A 21,884-nucleotide genomic window follows, 5' to 3' on the forward strand; every position below is an offset into this window, starting at 1 on the left:
CAACAATCAGATGATCCCCAATGAGCAAGCACATTTACTGACATACTGAAGTGGCATATAAACATGTAGAGAGAGAAAAGAAGTGAGTAGAAGGTGAAAGCTGAAAATAAGTGCATCATAGTGTATCACATAAATTCCCAAAAGAGTTTAAGCCTCTTGCAGTATAACTAAGGGATGGTTTAGGGTTACCTGATCTAGTCTTAATCATAATCTTTATCAAATTGAAAGTTTTGAGTCTAATCTTAAAAATAGAGAGGATATCTATCTTTATCTGCCAAATCTAAACTGGGAGATGGTTCCACATGAGAGAGGTCTGATAGCTAAAGGGTCTGCCTCCAAGTCTACTTTATGTATTTTAAGAAACACAAGTAAGCCTGCAGTCTGAGATTGAAGTGCTCTGTTAGGACAATATGATGCTAATACTGAATGTGAGGAGAGGGATTTTAAGTTTAATATGGGAAAATTATGATCTCTCTTACTCATTCTTGTTTGCATTCTAGCTGCAACATTTTTAATTATCTAGAGGCTATTCAGGGAACTTTGGGGACAACTATTAATAATGGTTTACAAAACTCTGGCCTAGAAGTAATGAATGCATGTATTAGGTTTTCAGTCTCACTTTAAGACAGGATGTTTCAAAGATACTGCACAGATTAAAGAAGGTTGTCCTTAATGTCTGTTTAATGTGCACATTAGCATATCTTTATCAAAAATAACTTCAAGATTCACCACAGTCTTACTGGAGGCCAAGATACTGCTATCCAGATTATCCTGTTAGACATCATATTTTTAAGACCAACCATGACAGCCTCAGTTCTGTATGAATTTAGCAGATGAAAATTACATCCAGGCCTTTACATCTTTATATCTTTAAGACATGACACTAGTTTAGCTAATTGATTTGTGGCTTCATAGACAGATGTACCTGGATATCAGGGCATCATCTGTAATAAAAAAGAGTGCAGTAGTTTATATTAATACTTGCTATGGGAAGCATGCATAATGTAAAAATTATTGGCCCCAGCATTGAAGCCAGTGGAACTCCATGACTAACTTTACTTTACATGCACAAACTGGAACTTTTCAGGTAGATACCATTCAAACCATTGGAGTACATTTACTTTAATACTAAGAATGTTTTCAATCTCTGTATTAAAATGTTATGATGAGCAGTATAGAATGAGGTCTAATGGGACAAGCACAGAGCTAGGTCCACTGCCAGTGGCCATAAGCAGGTCATTTATAATCTTAACTAGTGCTGTTTCTATTCTATGATAGAAACGTTATCCTCTATCAGTGATGAATAGCACAGTAAAATGTCCCACAGGTAGCTCTACAGAGGGATCTGTTCCTATTCTGTTTCAGTTACGGGACAGTTTCTATTCTATGATAGAAATTGACTGTAAATCCTGACTGAAACTCTTCAAATAAACCATTCCACTGTAAATGATCAGTTAGCTCATTGATAACATTGATTTCAGGATATATATATTTTTAACATAACAAGAAGGTTGGAGATTGGGTTATAATTAGCTAACTGGATCAAGTAAAAGCTTTTCATGTTGTTGTGTAATTACAGCTTTTGTGTACCCCATTAATAGAGATAAACTTATCATATTTGAAGTGACTGCGTTAACTAATGGTGAGACTTTTTTGAACACCCTTGTAGAAATCTGCACTTTTTTTTTTATAGAACAGAAAACTATTTTTATAAACCGAGTGAAAATCTTTAGTGCATCACAATTTCCTCTCAAGCTTACAGGTTATCTGCTTTAAGGTGTGTGTTTGCAATTTATATCAGGGAGTCAAAGCTTTCTGATTTGTTTACTTTCCTTTTAAGAGGAAACACAGTATCCAGTGTTAAACGCAGATTAACCATTAACCTCCAAACACCCGGATGGTGACAGCAAACAGAACCTGGCCCTTATTCTGCAACCTAGTTTTCAAGGGCTACTTATTTATTTCCACAAACACCAACAAAATGATTGTACATACAGACACACAGTACAATATAGTCCTTGAACCTATGACATGCCCTAGCAGGTTGGCCATGCCTTTGCAATATACAGCAATGTCTGTGGTGCGGAACAAAAACTTCCATTGGCCTCAACCAATCATAAGTTGCACAACTCCTATGAAGATTTTAATTTACAGGTTTTGGCAAATTATTTTAAAGATGGGAAGGCTTGTAAGCTTGTCCCTCCTACTGCAAATTACATAAGCTACTTGGGCTTTTCAGATAGGAGTACATCTGCACACACCTACTACTCTTCACAGGAGGCAAACAGCCGTCAACCATGTTTCAAGACGTTTACCAAACGAATGTCCCTCCATATATACCTACTTTCTTAAATAAGAAAAGAAAAGCTACCACGGGTAATCAACTTACATGTCGTCTAGACACACAAAATACGCAGCAACTTCTCTACGTTGTTGGAACGTCTTTGACAGCAAAGGTGAACAGGTAAGGTGAAACACTAAAATGACTCTAAACACACATACTCAGCTCTATATGCACGTTATAATGTTGGTAACAGTGGCGAGAACATCACGTAGAAAACTTTCAAGTGACTGTTCAAGTGCGTTTTTATAGCGTTGTTCAGTGCATACTGCTGAGAGATCTCGAAGGGTGCGGCTCTATGGTGGGTGCGCTGGTTGGTGTCAGTTGTCACAATGTGTCTGTAAAAACCTAAAGTAAATACAGAAAAAAATACAAGTCATCTGTTCGTACTGGGTTGGCTATAGAGGTCATATACTACTAATCGGAAAGTTAGTGGGTCGATCCTTGGCTTCTCCAGTGTGCATGCTAAATATCATGTGCAAGATATTAATCCCAAGTTGGTCCGATGTATCCATCGGAGTGTGAATGCGTGTGAATGTAGAGAAACGTCTTATGTAGAAAAAACATGGATAAAAGTGCTTTTAATGAATGGGTGAATGAGGCAAGCTGTATAAAGCGCTTTGAATTCTCAGGAAAAGTAGTTAACTATATAAAATCAGTCTATTCAATTATTAATAGTTGAAATGTGCACAGAGCCCAATTTCCTCCAGAAGATGTCGGTAAATAGAAAGATCAATAGATAAGAATAAAGAACTGCCATAGGATAAGTGGCCACTGGAGGGGGCGGAGTGGAATTTGACTGACCAATCACCGCACAAAGCCTAAGCCTAGCAACCTACCTGCAGCTTTTATGATGAGTTGTCGCGCTGGTCTGAAACAGTTTAGAAGTTTGCGCTTTTACTTATCTGTACTGTCGCAGCAATCGCTGGACGTTTGTGGTCAGTCTCTGTCTAACAGTGCGAGAAGACGACAGTCATGATCCATCCCCGCACGCTCAGAATAGATTACGGAAAAACTACGACGGTATTATACGTAGTTGGCTCGGAGCTAAACGTCAACCTGAACAGGTAGGTCTTGCTCAAACCGCTATAATACATTCTTCGCCAAAAAGCTCACCTGAGTTATGTGAAATGTCTTGCTTAGGCGTTGATAAGCAAAGGCGTTGCTTTGTGGTAATATTAATGTTCTATCAAATATCGTAGCGTTGGTTTGGCGTTGTTGTTTTTTTTTTAATTTAATGGAACAGAACATCCGTGCAGTATTCTAAGAAGTTATTTGTTATTTGCTAAAATATTTAGTGAAATGTTGATTCAATTTTATGATACCTTTGGCATACTATCGGTTCTGTTTTTGAATAGTAGCAGTATACACTATGTTGGGGCAGAAGTGTTCCTAAGTATTGGGACACTTAAACATTACACCTGCAGAAGCTGCTCGGGCATGTGCCCCCATTAAGCTCCCGGCACATAGTTTTTGTACTGATGTTAATACCAGAGGAGGTTTGGAAGTAGTTACTGAGTCAGCAGAGCGTTGAAGACTTCCAGGAAATATAGGTCCCTGTAATATAGGACCCTGCGGCCCTGTTTGGTAGCGTCGTGGCCAAGTTTCTGTAGTAACTGAACCATCCAATTTGCAACGGTGCAGCTGCTCCTGGATTATCTAAAAGGGAAGAGATTTTACAAATAATTTACATGCTATTATAGTACCAGTGCTCTTCTACGACCCATTATTTAACAAATGTTGGTAAAGGCGGATTGCATTGCTAGATCCTTGATTTTATACACCTGTGGCAATGGAACTAAAATACCTGCATTCAAAGTTTAAGAGGCTCGGCACAATACTGTGTGGTCCATATAATGTATGTTATACTTTAAATTATTAGTCCTATTTTATCCCTATTTTAATAACATCATTAAGTCAGGGACTGCTGGCCAAAAGAGGTCATGATTTTATTTTAAAGCTGGGTGACCAGAGAGCAAGCTGTTTTCCACATCCAGGTGTGGTCCACCCAGATCCTTTTTACAAACAATATTGATCATATAAATCAAATACATGTGTTATTATTCATTACCTTTTATTGGCAGTGTATGTGGTTGTGATGGTTGTGATCAAACAGCCAAAAGACTTTCTCTTCTCCATTAAAAGAGTAGTACTGTTGGTTAGCCATGATTGGTCAAAAACATTATTTCAGGAATTAGAAAACTCATCTGAAGTTCATTATTCATTTGTACACAAAACAAGAGCTGTCTTGGTGATTAACATTTAAATCGCACGTTGGAATCACAGTCTCCAGTATCTCTGTCAGTGTTCTCTACGTAGGGACTGATAGAATCAAAAGAAGTTAGTGTTAAAATCAAAATAATTCTCGATAGAAAGTGTTTTTGGATTTTCTAAAACCCCTTTGAGGCCCAGGTGGTCCCGTCCATATTCCAGTCTCCCACTCTGCCGAGTCAGTAATCCCTTGTCTCTCTGTTATGTAGGCTGGCATTTGGCAGAATGTACACCATACATTTCTTTGGAAAACAAAGTCTCTCCTGTTAACAGCAACAATGAAAGACTGTTGATTCTTTCCACAAACAAAAGACTATTAGATTTGCCACCACCAGGAACTGCACACAAATATCATCCTTCAAGTTAAACAATAGAATTCTGACATATTCCAGCTGCCAGTTTATGTAGTGCAAAGTCAATAAATTATGTCTACTACAACCATCATCGTATTATAGAGCATTATTAAACCATTCAGTAAATGTCACCTTCAAGAAGTTTTTGCCGTAAAGACATCAGCATTTGTGCCACGTCAAGTTGTCTACGTTGTGGTCTCAGCTTTGCCAGACCAACTCTTTCAGTTGTTTCAATGGCGCCTATTCCTAAACAAACAGATGACACATGGATTAAAAAAAACACCCCTCTGCAACCTAGTATGATACAAGATTATCATGTTCCTAGTGGCTCAAGAAAAAATAGTGTAAAAAGCACGAAAAGCTACAGAAATGACAAGAATATGACTCGTTCAGTTTATCAGGTCAGTTTCTAAGCAGACCGATATCACTGTGACTAAATCCTGTGGCTTGTTTGTGTACGTCAGAGCACTTCCTCATATGTACATGCAGAAAAATATGCGCTTTTTGATGTAGACCTCATGTTTAATACGATATGTTTGTGTTGTATAAAACACCTGTCAACAAATTGTGTTTTTGTCTGATTCTCAGGAGTGCCCCTCCCACCTCCAAGTTCTTCTCCGTGAAAGGCACTGCCAATGTTCAGTACAGCATCAGCCCCACTCCTCGGGACACATCCCACCTCTCTCCCATCCCTCTCACTGAAAACTCAGTCCTGCTCATCAGCAGGGACCATGCCAGTCAATATGAAAATGATAGCAAGGTATAGTAGCACAAAATTGAATCTGAATCAGAATACTCTGTTAATCCCAAAGGAAACTGTGTAATTGCATGACACTCCTCCTATTTGCTTTTACAATGGACAACTCACAATCAAACAATATAAAATCAATACCTGTTAAATTTCTGCACATCATCAGCTTATGTCTTTTATTTTAAAAGCTGTCGGTCCAGTACTATGGGGCGAATAAAGAGGTCTTAGGGAGAGCAGTTGTGCATCTGACAGCTGTTGGTAAGTTAAATTATAATGACGCAACATGCATTTTACTAAGAACTTGTTGTTTTGTCTGTAAAATAGTACATTTTATTGCTCATTACAATCCAAACATGATGTACGATTCACCAGAGTTTCATATCATGATGATTGTGATATGAAAAAACAAAACAATAGCTGTGCTGCGATCTGAGCCTGTATCTGGAAAAGCGGTGTGTTTGATCAACAAGCTTTCTGTTATGCAGAGCTCTCACTGGATGTCGATGCTGATAGAGATGGCATCGTGGAGAAAAACAACCCTAAAAAGGTGATCTAAAATGTTTCAGCTTTACATGATAGAACTACTTCAACACAATATCACTTTTCCATTGTATGTCAGTAAAGGCAAGATGCAAACATGCTTATTCAGCTTGCAATTATTTTCAGAAGATTTTGCTGAAGTCACAAAATTCACATTTTCATTTTTTTGAAAATATTTTAGGGTTCTTGGAAATGGGGTCCTAATGGGCATGGGGCCATCCTTTTAGTCAACTGTGACTCAGAAAAGACCTACAAGAAGACACTAGACAGCGAGGACAAAAACGTTTATAAAGTGTCTGGTAAACCAGCTTCAGTTTTCACCTATAAATACTCAATTTTTTCATTTGTTTTCTGTGCCACAAGGTTTCTGAACTTTCCCTAGCATTAGAAAAGCCATTCTTATTGTCTGTACTAAGCAGATTCAAATGGTGATATGGTAAATCAGTCTGATATAGAATTGTCTTGTGAGAGACAAAGACTCACAAGGGTAGAGATAAAATCCAGTAGAGCTGAAATTTGATCGTATATGCTGGTCAGGCGTTATGTGTAAAGGTGTACAGTTACCAGAAACACTACCACATGCTGTCTGACGTCTGCAGCATATGGGGCAGTTAAAAAAAAGTCTCTTCAGCACTGAAGGAGAAACTAGTACAGATATGGAAGGTACCAAATTGCACTATAACGCGGGATCAAAGCCCCTACTGTAAGTCAGTGACTACAGCAGATACCAGGCACAACACCTGAGATGGGAAAAAATTCTATGGTGCCAACGGAATTAATAATTTTTATGGATGTACAGATCTAAAGGACATGTCTGTCATGGTGCTGCGGACCAAAGGCCCAGGTAAACTCCCAGAGGGCTACAAACTAACCATGCACATCTCTCAGGGAGATGCAGAGAGTGTTCGAGTCTTCAGAAACCGATCCAGCGAAGTGTCAAATAGTGGCTTATGTGAGTAAAGAAGTGGGTATAAAGAAAAGCCCCGGAACATTTGGTCTGATGTGCATGTCACCTGATCTGTAAAAGCATGTTTTGAACACATTCTTTTTTTCTTTTTGTTTCTAAGTTAACCGCCCAAGTATTTAACCTGTTTTCTGTCATTCTTACTTCAGCGCAGAAACTTTACAATCTCTTTGTGAAAGACTATCCACTGGTGTTGAGCAGTGATGTGCTGTCCAAGGAAGTGCCTTACCTTGGAGGTGTGGCAGAGATGAACTTTTATGTGGAGGGCCTGAGGTTTCCTGACAAAGACTTCAATGGACTCGTCACCATCAACCTCAGTCTATTAGAACCAATCTCTGATGTAAGATCCAGAGTATAGCGTTACAGTGTAACACTTCTTTCTTTGCACCCTTAACTACAGCATAACTGTAGCGGATACATTTTGTGACTCCAGTTAACATGAAGTTTTTGAATTCATTTTTTAATGTTGCATTACAAACATAGAATGGGGTATAACCGGCAGTACTCAACAGCCTCTCGCATGTTTCAACAGGGTCTCCCTGAGACGCCGATTTTTACTGACAAAGTTGTGTTTAAAGTGGCACCATGGATCATGACACCCAACACACTTCGACCTGTAGAGGTATTTGTCTGCAGGTCAGTGTAGACTCATAAATAATGAGCATGATAGTGACAGCTGTTGTTGCTGTCACACATTCCCCTTAGCTTGCCTTCTTTCCAAGAAAGCCAGACCTGTTTGTGTGTGTAAATATTGCTTTCACAGACATTTGTTGTTTTACAATTTAATTTTTAAATTGTTTTTAAAGCTCTCACTAAAATAAATTAAAATATGTTACTTATGTTGTGGCACAATCTTAAAAACTGCTTGACTGTTTCTTTGTTAGCACATCTGATAACTACCAGTTCCTGAAAGGAATGAGGAACCTTGTTGCGAAGAGTGGGTACAAGCTGAACATTTGTCATGAATATGTAAACAGAGGTGACCGCTGGATGCAGGTAAGCCGTTTTTTTTAAACAAGGAAGGGTTTTGAGTTTTAATGATGGTAACATTGTGGTTTTATAACTCCGAGTAAACGGGAACAGTAAACAAGACGAACATTAACACGAAAACCACGAAAAGTGTTTCTTTGAAAAATTACACAATGGCAACTGGTTTCACAACAACCACACTGCAAAAAGGTATACCACAAAAAATATTTGCAAACACGTACATATCTATTCATTCACATGAAGAAAAAAAATTTCTCTAATCAACTAAGCCAAGAGGACAGCATAAATATAACATATATTTTCTATTTTTCAGGATGAACTGGAATTTGGTTACATCGATTCACCTCATCATCGTTTTCCTGTTGTTCTGGATTCCCCGAGAGATGGCGATCTAGCAAACTTTCCATATGATGAGCTGCTTGTAGGAGAAATGCCTATAATACGTTTTTACTGTTGATGTCATTAAAAGCTTTGATTGTATATGATTCACATTGGTTTTGTTAATCAAATTATAGGCTCAAAGCAGAAAATTACATTACTTACACTGATTTATATTAAAAAAAACACAAACAATTATTTATTTTGTCTAGGGTCCCGACTTTGGCTATGTGACAAGGGTGGCCCTAGATGAACATGTGAGCAGTTTAGATTCGTTTGGCAATCTGGAGGTCAGTCCTCCTGTCACAGTGAATGGAAAAAAATACCCCCTGGGAAGAATCATCATTGGGGTTGCCTTCCCTACGTGAGTTTCTAAAAAATTCAAAGATCAATTCTTGACTTATAAGCAAATGTACCAAGAGCCGAAATGTTACAGATGACTTTTGCAAAGTGAAACCTTTATATTTCTTATAGGGCAACTAAAGGACGAAATATGACCAAAGTAGTTCAAGACTTCTTGTGGGCTCAGAAGGTTCAGGAGCCCATCGCCTTGTTCTCTGACTGGCTCCTTGTTGGCCACGTGGATGAATTCATGACTTTCGTTCCTGCACCTAACAGAAAGGTAAATAAAATTTTCTACTGAAGTGAATCTGGTGCTGCATCTGCTTGATAGTGACATGCTTCTTTGTACATTGTGGGATTATATAAGGTTTTAGGACATGAGAGCGTCACTGTTATCTTTGTCTCTTGTTTGTCTGTTCACAGGGCTTCCGACTGCTGTTGGCCAGCCCAGACGCAGGCTACAAACTATTCAGAGGCCTACAGAACAGTGGACACGGACAAGCCACGTTGTTTGATGGTAGGCCAGTGTTTATCTGCAACGTCTGTAGAATATATGCAAGGGCATCTTAGCGATGCACAAATTCATCATGGCAGCAAGCCTTATCACTCACTCTGAATGATGTTCCCAAACAGGGTTGACAAATGCAGAACAAATAACACTGGATAAAATCCTTAAGGATGAAAAACTCCAAGCTGAAAATAACTATGTACAGGTGAGTGAGATTGTAGAAATAGAAAGAAGATGAAAAGAAAGAAGACCAGAAAGGAATATGGTATGCTAGTTCAGGCACTAAGACACAAGTATGTAAACAAAGATAACACATCTAACTGCTGAATATCACATTCTGGCAAAGAGCATTAATATGGTGCTATGACAGCCTCTACTCTCTAGGAAGGCTTTTCACTGGATTTTAGAACCTCGTTGCAGGATTTGCCCCCAGTCACCCACAATGGCATTAGTGAAAGCACAACTGTTTTTGAGTGAGAGCGGCTGGCACGCAGTCAGCATTTCAATTCTTGCCAAAGGTATTGGAATGGGGAATGCCAGGATGCTGTACATTAGGAATTTTTTTTATCAGCACTAATTCATGGCCACCAGCCCCCACAACATTATTATCTTTCCAACAAGCTTTACTGTTGGTTTCAGGCAGCATTAGTAAAAAAGGATTCATTATTTAAGATATTTCAGCTGCTTTAGAGTCCAATTGCATTGTACTCTACCCCACCCTAGCATGCATTTGGCATTGCTCAAGTTACTCTTCTGAGCCCCTTTGTCATTTAAAGGTCCAAACAAACATTTTTTGTGTTTTTCTCAGAAGCCGTTTGTCCTTTAATTCCTAAGTTTAATTTTTACTGTGTGCATCTGTACTCTACAGCCTATGAACCTATGTAGCATACTTCTACACATGCTGTTCCTTCTCATAGATGTTTGCACTCCGTGACAACACTGGCCGGACATTTGTCAAACTGACTTAACGTAAAAATGTCCTTCTGTGACCAAGCCACCCTAAAGTCACTGAGCTGTGCAGTGTGACCCCGTGTTTAGCGACAAGTGCTTCGTCAAAGACACATGCATGGATGTATGCATGATTTTTCTTTTAGATAAATGTTTGCAGTTAATGTGGCTAAATGATCTTAACCTGCATATTAGGGCTAATATTCACGTACATTTGTATTTGGGTAGATTTTGGTGGTACGTAAACCAAAATTAGCATATGAACCACTATGGTAAAATGTTTTATATTTTGAGCACAGTAATTTAACAAGCAAAATGAGAATAATTTTAGAGGCATATATTATCATTATTTTATTTCCAGAGCTGCATCGACTGGAACCGGGATGTGTTGAAGAGGGAACTAGGCCTAGACGATGAAGACATCATTGATCTGCCAATCCTCTTCAAACTAGTGGAGGATGAAAAGGAGTATAGAGCAGTAGCTTACTACCCCGACATGGTAACGTTTACATTATATTTTATTAGGTATCAAAACTCCTGCTAGTTGAAAAAAGATGTAAATAAATCTTTGGGCTGACAGAAGAACTATATTTGCTATATTTGTTTCCAGGTGAACATGATTGTTTTGGGGAAAAACCTTGGTATCCCAAAGCCCTTTGGCCCCAAAGTGAATGGACGATGTGCACTCGAGGCTGAGATGTGCTCTCTAATGGAAGGCCTGGGCCTCAACTGCACGTTCATTGACGACTATTCATCCTACCACCAGCTGTTGGGAGAGGTCCACTGTGGGTCCAATGTCCGCAGGGAGCCCTTTGAGTTCAAGTGGTGGAACCTGGAGATGTAAATAATACAGATATGACACAGAAAGATTTCTGCCCTGGTTGATTTGGTGACGCCCATCATGAAAATCATTGTATTGCCATAGCAAACACTTCATTGTCATAATTTTGTAATGAATACTAAAGATCAGAAAATGTTGCTTTACAAAATAAGAAATTAGAAAGGATCGTCGGTGATAAATGCAACTGTTTTCTAATGTCATGCAGAGAATGATGAAAAGAGCTACGGTACATGTTAATCTTAAAAGATATTGCCACAATATTCTTACTCTGCTGATCAAAAAAAAAAAGAAGAGCTGAGCCTTTAACCCCATTTCACCACTTAAAGATTTTGTAGGTAAGGAAGCAGCAGCTGTGGGAACAGACTACATTGCATTAACAGTATCTTAATGTAGCTCTGACACACTGTAAACAGGGTAAGTAAGGCATGCATGCTATGTTTCATGTGCCTCGAAATGGAATCAGTTAGCAGTGATGCAATGGTGGACTAACTAAATGATGATACTAACAAATCTACATATATACAAAGATGTACTTACAGAATGTTAAAACACGTGTATTTGGTATCCAGCCTGGGAATGGATTTCATAAAAATTTGGGGGATTTAACTTTAAAAGGAGCAGATGGTGGTGGTTAGGTTGGTGTATTAGATAACTTGGAAAACAGCTTCCTTAAAGCCTTAAAGAGTATCATCTCTGCCTTCATGAATGAGGAATGCCTTTGAATGTGCTTCATTGTCACACAGAAATACTTAAATGGCAAACATGATTTTTTTTTTTTATTGCAGAAATGAAACTTTATTCACTTTATGCATTTTCATCTTTATTAAACTTTTTAGTTAGCTTATTTTACAAAAAAAGCTATATGTACAAACGTTTCTTTTAAACAAGTGCTTAAGCAAACTGACAAGAATCAATACAATCATTTGAATCAAGCACAGAGAAGACTGGTTTCCATTGTTGTGGTTAGCATACAGTGCAAGCACAGATAGATGATGGTACCACATAGTGATGTGCTATAATAACTCAGAGCCACACGAGGGCAGGCTTTATCTACTCAAGGATTCAGGAGGAAAAATGATTTGAATACATCTCCCTTAAATGATTCTGAAAGGCTGTAACTGACATGTGTTACTGTTACATTTGTCTATGTTTTTCTGTGCATGTGTTGTATTGAGAGTGATTTATGCTATAAACAACTTGAGTACATTAAACAGTACATTTGGTCCAGTGTTTTAAACTTTTTGTCTCTTTAACTATAAATGCCGTCGTTAATTCACAACAGACAAAGGTCTGCTTCAGTCATGTCACTGAAATAAATCATCCCTATATGAGCTTTTTCCTTCACAACTTAAAAAAAAGCTTCTCTGCTCATGTAAGCTTCTCTGCTTCAGGCTCAAGTTTACTGTCGTCAGGAAACAACACAGTATAACTATTGTGAGCAAATATCTACAAATGAATCCATCTCTGCCTCATTTTACATTCAAGCCATCAGGCAGCAGCACAGTGCCTTTAAAAATAATCCTTCTTTAAAGCAGCTCACATGACAATCATAAAGGCAACTTCAAGACGAGTCACAGTGTAATTTACTTTCAGCAACAAATCGGGTTTTTCAAAAAGGTCAACGTTCAGGAGTATCTCTGAAAATGTAGTGTTTAAGTCACATACATATATTACACTTTACATACAAAGTAGGAAACTTTGACATTTGGCTCTCTATTAGCAGTGTGCACTGCATCTGGAGATGTCGGCTGGTTTTTCGGTAAAACACAAATCACAAGGACAACACCTTTATGTCAAGCATGGCACCAGTTTACAGAGGAGAGGATTTTGACAAGCAGATTTACACCGTACACATTACTGCTGTATACACACCTGTACACAGACATCAACAAATGGGGTGTGAAAAAGATCTTTGAAAAGTTTAAAGAACTGCTTTTAAGTTTGCAAATTTGATGATGCGTGTCGCTGGTTCGGGCACTACAGTAGCTCTGCTTTTGTCTTAAACTAAACCAATAAGGTCAACGTTTCTCTTAAAATAGGTCTCTTTTTCACTGTGGCACAGTTTTTGTCTTTTATATGTAACCCATCAATTAAAAATGAGAAAGGTGAATAATAGTTTTTACATCCACCAGCAACAGCATCATGAAAGTACCCTTGATTAAAACTTGACATACTCTTGCTGAAGTTGTAAAACACAACAAATATCTACTGAAGAATACTCGGAAAAGAATACATCAACATTTAAACACAAAATGCGGCCTTAGATACAGCCACATACACCTGATACATCAAAGTCAAACCAATATCACAGTGGGATGTGAGTTTGACATTAAAAAACAAAGCTTTCTTCTGTAGTTCAACTCTTTACAGGCTGAACAAACACCGGCTGTTTGATCTGTGTGGATTTCTTTAACCACTCTTTCAGTGACAAGATTAAATCTCCATTTGAATCCCGATCTTTGAGTTTTTACAGTAAGAATTAGGTTTCGGAGCTTACTGGCCTGAAGAATGAGAAGGCGAGCACATGTACTGTGCATTGCCAGCTGAGAGATGCTGCATGAGTGCGGAGGTCCTTTTCCTTTGTACTGAACAAAACGGAGGTTTTCGCATGGAGATGGTGGTAGGTAGGTGTCTGGGTGTCTGTCATGTCACGCAGCAGATCCAAGTCAAACATAAAAAGTATGATCTGTCAGTTGCTTGATCTGGCTTCTGACTGCTCCTTTTCTGCATTGATGGAGTTGACATGGCCTTGGCTTGCTTCTTTTGGACAAAGATGCCCCTTATTGGAATGCTTAGACAAAAGGGGAGAAAAGGAAATACATAAATGGGCAGAAGGAAGCATCAGGTAAATGAAGTAATAAGGGGATGGAGGAATGTGGGAATTTATCCCTTAGGCTGTAGCAACATTATAACCTACCTGAAAAATGGATGTCAATGATGGGGCGACAGAGTGGCTAACAGTTCTGCATACAGATAAGGAATGAGAAATCATGGTGCAGTCAATATGCAAATATTTATTGGTTTGCATTGATTAATCTTTCTATGCTAGTGCATAGTGTCTTCATGTTTACATGTTATATTTATTTGATTTAAAAGGGAAAATACACCTTAATTAAGATGAACACAGTTAATTGCACAAATTAACTTTCCTCTTGCAAAACTAAGTTCAACTTATTATGTCAAATATCTCAACATGCATACATCCAACTAAACATGCATGGGGCTCAAAGTCTGTATAGACACCCATTCTTCTGAGAAGATGGTGGGTTTAGTGATTCTCTGATTTATCATCTGTTTGGGCTGACTACTAGATCATTTCAAAACAAATGACATCTGCGTTATAGACTTTTGAGTGTTAGTTTAAGCATGCATTCAGTTAACATGCTTTCAGATGTTAAGTGAATGTGGACCTAAAACCACTGTACCCTCACGCCTGTAGATGTATTACTGTACTCTGTACAGCATCAGAAACTAGTAGAACAAAAACAGGCGAATATAATTTCCCAGAACAATTTTATATGACCAGCAGGAATATTGGTCCTTTTACTCAAGTCGCTTATTAAATCATTCTACCAATTTATGAAAGCATTGCGGTGTTATTTGATGACTTGCACCAAGCACTTTGTCTTACCGATGAGAATTTGTGCTCCTGTTGAGTGCGCTCCATCTTTGACCGGCTGTCTGTCCCTTTTGGTTCTAATGTCCTCGCTGCGTCCGGTTGTTGCTGGAGACGTGAAGCTGCTGGAAGGAAGGGGACAGATGTGTTGCTGTCATGGCTAATAAACTCAAGCATATAATTCTGCCAGCTGTTATAGCCGAAAAAAGGATAAATACAAAACCCCTCAATGTGGGGTATGCTTCATGTGGGAAACAGATACATTTTCAGAGTAAATGTGAGCCATTCAGGAAGAGTTCGCTAAATTGTACAAATCATGCCTACTGTTGTTGTTGGTAAGCTCCATATGGGGAAGCTGAGCTCCATCACTCAAGGGTGCTTTAATATTAATTTCTTAGAAAACACAGAGTGTTATTCTTGCAACCGCCCTATATAGATTTCCCCCAGATACTCTTGACATGTGAAACAGTTGACCTTTTGGTAACCACAACTTCAGGATATTACTGAGACAGTAATATGAGCTCCCAAGCTCACCTGGGAGATTTCCTTGGCTGGTACTGTCCTCCACCCCAGAGCTGTACACAAATGAATCTTTTTTGACTGGTGTAACACACGACACACTTTCCTGGAAGAAGAGTAAAGTAAGTTTGATATATAACTTATAATAAGATGAAGGCAGCACAATCAAAACTAAAGTTTTATTCAGTTGTGCATTTGTTTTTGTCTCTTTGTAAATGCAGACAGTCTATCTGAAAGAAATAGAAAATTGTTTTCATAATCAGTCATAACTAGAATGGCGTGATATCCATCAAGCCTTCTCATGGATTTTTTCCCAGTTGTTCAGCTTACAGCAAATAACAGATAAAAACCAAAGCGATACTTTCACTGCAGTAAATGTGGAATAAATGCTGATGGAAGCACTTGTGGATCATCAATGCTAGGACGCTGATGACTTATTTTGGCTTTGGAGGAAGTAAGATTTATGCATGCACTTGATAATGTGTAATTACTCCACCTACCAGTCCAGTGTCGTACTCCTCTTCTGCTTCATGCTCCTCCACGACGCTGGCAAAGCTGCTGGCATTGGAGGAGGAGCGGGAAAGGTCCTGCGCCTCGGGGATAGACGGTGCCCTGCAACACATTGCCAAACTACACACCTGGGTCACTCTGGTCACATAATCACTTTGTGGTTTCCTTCTACTGAGTTCATTAAGGAATGTTAAAAAAAATAAAATAAAATAAAATAATGTGCACTTTAAAAGTCTAATTACTTTGCCATCTTTATGTTGGAGTTCATCTGTTGTTCCCAAAAAAGCAGTTACAAGCAAAAGGACCATAGTTTGATCACAGTTTGACTGAATAATGTGAACGTTTGGGGTTGTTATATTCATTTGGCTGAAGAGGATTAGGACTATGACTTGGAGAGCAATCGTCCATGTCACTGTTCCATTCTACAAAATACAATTTTCAAACTGATTCAATGTGTGTGACTATAATACAAAGTAGTATACTCTTACATAATGAAATTAACAGTCACCTGTTCTTTGTGGTAGGAAACTCTGGAGAACTGTGATTGGAGGAGTTGTCTGATTTGTTTTCCTGTGACATGTGGCTACTCTCTGGTGTCCTCTGGGTGTTGGGTGATACTTCTCGGCTTCAGGAGAGGATATAAAGTAGTCAAAATAGCTCATCTGATTTCGTTTAACAATAAATGGTTACAGTGCATTCATATCACTCAGCATGGCTCCACCCTAAAACTGAGCATTATGAGCTGAACCACTGACAGCAACCAACAGCTGTGCAGTTGTTGTTTTTTTTAATCAAATCAAGCATTGACAAGCCCTTCTCTTAGATTTGATCTTACACAGTGCATTTTCTAATAGCTGTATCCCTCCTTTTAATGTCTTGTCTTCCATCTGTTACAACACTGTTCTCTCTTCACTACCCACTCTCTGCTGATCAGCTCTGCTCTGTCCTCTCACCTCCTCTCTTGGACCTCCTGGATGTTCTCGATGCCAATAGCACTACTGCGACGGGAGCTGAACGGCCCAGACTTTTTCCTGGTTGGGCTTTTCCCAGGAATGATCAATGACTGACGGTGGGTAGGGAGAGGAAAGTAAGACACACAGTTTGGGGATAGTGTAATAACAACAAAACATGATATGCAGTGCATAAAGTGAAGCTTTCTACATGTAGAAATATCTTGTAGAGGAATTCTGAAGTAACGGTTGGATAAATCCTGAGTTAAAGTTATGACAAACTTGTAAAACATTTTATTTTACAAATCCGTGATGAACTTGGCTCCAGACAAAAATGCATTATATATTCTATAACTGATTATTTTTACTCTTATCTCTGAACATCTCATCATCTCTGACATTTTATTTTCTTAGGTGCAGCGTGTACATCAGCTTGGCTGGTGCACACTTTTCCTTTAAGATGCAGTATGATTCATTGATGTGCGACTGTCTATGAGAACATAAGTGGGAGTTTGTTTATCTTCTCCTTTTACAATATATTTTTCTCTTGCAGTTACTTTTAACTAACTTAAAAGTACGATGGTGCAAACAAATTTGTGCATGAAAGTCCTGACACTGATCTGCCTTCTGTCTACCAAAACCCATGATGGTTGTGCAAATGAATGAAATGAAGGAAATTGTAATTAAAACTATAACTCGACAAGCATCAATATAACTGATAAATTCTTCAAATCTGAAAACCTCTCACAGCCACAGGAATTAAATCGTATTTTAAACTTAAAACAGGGTAAATACTAATTAAACATTACATTATACAAAGACAATAGTAAATTAAAGATAAGTAGGTAGAATATACGTGGACCTCTTCTATTGTTCCTATCCCTATGGCACTGCCTCGACGTCCATATTTACTGGGACTTTTCCCTGGGACAAGCAATGACTGAGGTACACAAGACAGGGCAAGGAAAGCAGAAACAGAGAGAGAGGAGATTGAAAAAGCAAGAGGGGGAAGGAAAAGAAAAGAACACATCATAAGATCTCATGCGAACAGCACAGAGAATTTAAACAGCAAGGTGCAAAAAATGCTTAAAAAGGAGACTGCAACGTGACTCAACAGAGAAGACATAATATCGAGGAAACAGTGAAAGGCGTTATAGAGCAGAAGCGGGTTGGGGTCCAACATAGGAGGGCACAGCAGGATATAGTGTCAAGGTAGCGGGCAAGCCAACAGTTTCTGCCCTGAGGGATACAAGTTAGTTTAGTGATACATTCAGAAAAAGAAGAAATGGGACAAAAAGGCTGATGCAAACCAAAGGGTAGCTTCCAAAATGTGTCTTCTTTTATTAAACTGGATTAGTAAAGTTAGTAACCAAATGGCACGCTGCAGCAAATCTTAAACAAGTTTGAAAAGAAATTAGCTATCTTTCAAAGAGACACAAACAAGACAGTGAGCTCCTATGGTTTGTGCCATGCATCTTCTTCAGCCACACATGCACAAGGCTGCTTAAAAAAATTACAATATTTGCAGGAGGATATATGACAAAGCACAGCAAGGAGCAAGGGAGTCTGGGTAGTCATACAGCAGCTGGACTGAGCTCACTTCACAACTTGGAATAGAGACTAGACTGGGGCTCACAGGCAATCATTCATCTATATATACTGATAAGAAAATCACTGGGTTAATTCCACAGCTGACATTATTTTATAACATTATCCTAGAAGTCTGTCACTCTTTGTGAAGATAACGATTCTTTAAACAGATGAGGATGAATGACAAATGGCGAATGAGCTCTTCTGTTAATTTTCCAAATAAAAAAAAGGTATTAACATGAACACTATGAACTGATCAGTGAAATCTGATTTAGTAAAAGCAACAGTGAATTTAAAATCTAGGGAATGAAAGTGAGTGTTTGATGTTAACATACTGATCAAAGTAAAGTGCTCCAATGTGCCAACAAGAGTAATTTCCCAAAGCGCTTCTTACGAGAAAGAATAGTGGTTAATTTATTTTGTACGTGAACCCACTGCTCTGCGAGTATACTATACCCTGAATCTAAGTGTTAGGTGGGCAACGTGTGAACCAAAATGGGCTACTTACAATCCCTGGGGTTTTGGGACTCTCTGCGGGATTGTGGGTAAAGCTGCCACTGTGACTAGTGGAGACTGTGTGTGACTTCTTGTTACTGAGGCCCATGGCGTCCATAGATTGGCTTCTGCTGCGGATGACCCGCTACAGAGAGAAATGAGGAGATGCTGTCAGTGGATCCACGTTAATATGTGGAAACACAACACCCTGATGAATAGTGCAAAGCATTATATACTTCAAATGATTGTGAATCTATACTGAAATCTAATCTAAATTAAAAGGATTATGTGTTTTCTATTTTTTATTTTGCTAGAGCAAAATTATGCATTCTAAAACCTTTAGTGGAAATCAGTGGAATGATTTAACTGACATGTACTTCTTCAACTATATTCCACTTAGTGCCAACTGAGATTTGTTCCACCTGGTCCACTGTTTCTCTTTCATTTTATATCAATATGATTCTTTGAGCTACATGCCATACATTACATAAATGTACATCACAGTAAATGTGATAAAGCTAAGGGATAAAATGTGTTTATATGGGCATGTATGTGTGCATTGGTGTGTTTAAATGTGCATATGCAAGTGTATGGATGTATGCATGATTATTTATTGAACACTTAGGGGCAGTGCAGGATAGCATGTAGAGGGGAGCGCCTGTGTGGAGGACATGTAGGTTCACAGAGGATTTAAGAGAGTGTAGGCTTTGCAGGCATTAAGGATGGAAATTGTCACTTAACACGGTGAGTCTGGAGTTGGGTTTTGTGTCATGAGCAAAAAAGACAAGAAAGTAAGAAAGAAAAGTAGAAGAGGGAGTAGAACAGTATATAGAGAGCCAGAAAAAAGACCAAGCAGCAAGACCATTCTCGACAGTGAGAAAGAAAAATGAGGTAGGATTTCTTGGGTGGGAGCTCATCTGTGCTCATCTATATAAGTTTATGAATGTATGGAAGAAAGACAGACATTAGCAAACAGCAGAGCAAGAGAGGATGAAAGAAAGGCTTTATATATATCTCTGAAGTTGCAGAGAAACAGCAGAAAAGATGACCTAGAACTAGTGATCATCACAGAGCAAAGAGCAAAACAGCAAAGGAATGCTGCCCATGAGGAGACATCCAAACTGCACCATCAGCTCCCTAATGAGGGGTCATTAAATCGTTCATCAGGCACACACCATCACAGCTTCTACTGCCGTGCCTCAGCAGCTGAGCTACGCTCCACCACCCTAATGGTCATTGATGGAGCGCTCTCAGTCAGAGCGAAGTGCCTTTCATACACAACAGGACACTCCACAGCCTCAAAACCACACCATCATGTGAGAGCACACTGAGTTCAGCAGTCACAGCCAAGTAAGGAATGCAAATGCCACAGGACTGGTCCTTTGAGATACCGCAGATTTTCAATGCTTTGTTTTTTGATGTGTGAATACCCAGAATCCCAGCCAAGAGACAGAGGACGCACAAAATAAAGCACCTTAAAAGTTTCTCCACTCATCACTATTCTCTCTCATGCATGTAGAGTTGCAGATTACAAAGGCACTCCATCAAATGAGGAATGACAGTTTACCTTGAATGATTCAAAGAAGCCTCCTCCTCCTCCACCTCCTCCACCCCCATTCTCCAGCTTATCTTCGTCGCCACCCAGACCCATCATGGACTGACTGTTTATGTGCAGCTCCTCATACAGTGTTTCCAAAAGTGCCGAACGAGTTCGCTCCTGACAACAACAAACAAGACAATTCGTTTTCATACCGACTATAAACCTAATATTCACCATTTAAAAGGAGGGATTGAACAATTGCTTCAGGATGATAAACATCAGCAACGACGCTGATAAGCATCAGGGTTGTTGCCTGAGATGATTTGGACAACAATCTATGTTTCCACTTCATATCAGTACAGCCAGCAGGATGCAGACCTGTGCAAACACACGTGTGCTTAAGTCTGTATCAACACTACAGACATTCACACTCCCTTGGCACAATTTGCTCCAGTGTGCTTCTCACCTCTAACTTGGCAAACTTCTCAGCCTTGTAGCAGGCGTATTCTGCATTAATGAGTTTAGTGAAGAGGAACTCATAAAACTCGGGGCCCTGAATAAAACAAATAAAAAGATGAGAGGTCAGAGTAAAATATTTATTTCATCTGTGTGGTGAAAAAGGAAAATATGGCATTAACTGACCTTTTTGAAGATGGCAGGGTCAGGCAAAGCAGGCCCAAAGAAGGGTACATCATCTCTTGCAGTCACAGAAACCTAAAAAAGAAAGCAGGTAAGCCTAGAGACTGAAATACACACGCCACTATTAGAAACTAAATAATAATAAAATTCCTTAATAATGGATGAGCAAATCTATAAATGGGTGTTACAAGTCCCTATTGTTCAAATCCTCTTGATACAGTATTGACTGTCCTTAGAACCAACCTTGTAGGTGACATTGTCTGTACATGCATTTTCCACCTGCACCACCACATATGCATGCAGGAAGTTGGACTGGATCATGTCTGGTACAAAGGGCGTGTTTTCCTCCTGGAACACGATGGCCACAATGTCGTTGCCTATGTGTCTCTTTCTCTGCAGCTGGAGGGCACAGATAAACAAAGCTAACAACAGCGGAAACATCTCAAATGACCACTTCTGCTAACACAAATACAGGCCTGTCAAAAAAAACGTCACTGCCAGCAATTGCTCTAAAAGACTGACTGGCAAGGTAGACATGACTTTAATCCAAAAGAGCACAATCTCTCCCTCTGAAACGCATGACGCCATCAGCCAAAAAATTAAATCCATCTTGAAGCTCTTGTTCCAACAATTTAATAAGATGAAAAATCTCAATATTTTACAGAAACTAAATATATATACAAAACACATGCAACTCATGGGTATATATAGCATTTCTGAAAGTACAGACAGAAATCTGCTTTGGGAAACAGATTTTTCGCTGTAAGACGGAGACTTAAGACTGAGTTTGAATTATTT

General features: G+C 39.0%; 2 protein-coding genes across 11 annotated transcripts in view; one reads left to right on the plus strand and one right to left on the minus strand.

The window, feature by feature from the left end:
* Positions 1 to 2,245: 2,245 nt before the first annotated feature.
* On the plus strand, positions 2,246 to 12,474 carry padi2 (peptidyl arginine deiminase, type II). 2 transcript variants are annotated; one of them, XM_087840951.1, is made up of 16 exons: positions 2,246 to 2,464; positions 5,554 to 5,725; positions 5,905 to 5,974; positions 6,202 to 6,263; positions 6,438 to 6,555; positions 7,056 to 7,208; positions 7,370 to 7,560; positions 7,753 to 7,856; positions 8,105 to 8,216; positions 8,524 to 8,631; positions 8,801 to 8,952; positions 9,063 to 9,210; positions 9,354 to 9,447; positions 9,564 to 9,643; positions 10,748 to 10,885; positions 10,997 to 12,474. In XM_087840951.1, exons 1-16 carry the CDS (start codon positions 2,298 to 2,300, stop codon positions 11,228 to 11,230), a joined length of 2,103 nt encoding a protein of 700 aa, XP_087697077.1. In that variant the 5' UTR covers positions 2,246 to 2,297; the 3' UTR covers positions 11,231 to 12,474. The 2 variants fall into 2 exon arrangements, with proteins under 2 accessions (XP_087697077.1, XP_087697078.1); XM_087840952.1 differs by lacking the exon at positions 2,246 to 2,464 and adding an exon at positions 3,144 to 3,408 and having other exon boundaries at positions 10,997 to 12,473.
* rap1gapb (RAP1 GTPase activating protein b) overlaps positions 12,022 to 21,884 on the minus strand; it is a 75,716-nt gene continuing 65,853 nt past the window's right edge. For 5 of the 9 annotated variants that reach the window (XM_006782881.2, XM_006782882.3, XM_006782875.3 and 2 more), the window contains 13 exons: positions 21,330 to 21,485; positions 21,090 to 21,161; positions 20,914 to 21,000; positions 20,475 to 20,624; positions 18,921 to 19,052; positions 17,685 to 17,762; positions 16,826 to 16,935; positions 16,381 to 16,497; positions 15,863 to 15,992; positions 15,378 to 15,468; positions 14,859 to 14,968; positions 14,145 to 14,190; positions 12,022 to 14,018 (listed from right to left, as the gene is read on the minus strand). In XM_006782881.2, coding sequence (XP_006782944.1) covers positions 14,182 to 14,190; positions 14,859 to 14,968; positions 15,378 to 15,468; positions 15,863 to 15,992; positions 16,381 to 16,497; positions 16,826 to 16,935; positions 17,685 to 17,762; positions 18,921 to 19,052; positions 20,475 to 20,624; positions 20,914 to 21,000; positions 21,090 to 21,161; positions 21,330 to 21,485 — 1,242 coding nt within the window. In that variant the 3' untranslated portion in view covers positions 12,022 to 14,018; positions 14,145 to 14,181. The remainder of the gene's footprint in view (positions 14,019 to 14,144; positions 14,191 to 14,858; positions 14,969 to 15,377; positions 15,469 to 15,862; positions 15,993 to 16,380; positions 16,498 to 16,825; positions 16,936 to 17,684; positions 17,763 to 18,920; positions 19,053 to 20,474; positions 20,625 to 20,913; positions 21,001 to 21,089; positions 21,162 to 21,329; positions 21,486 to 21,884) is intronic. The other 4 variants (XM_006782874.3, XM_006782878.3, XM_006782876.3 and 1 more) reach the window with 4 other exon arrangements.

Source organism: Neolamprologus brichardi, chromosome 5 (genome assembly GCF_056152115.1).
Source record: "Neolamprologus brichardi isolate AB-2024 chromosome 5, ASM5615211v1, whole genome shotgun sequence".
NCBI lineage: Eukaryota > Metazoa > Chordata > Actinopteri > Cichliformes > Cichlidae > Neolamprologus > Neolamprologus brichardi.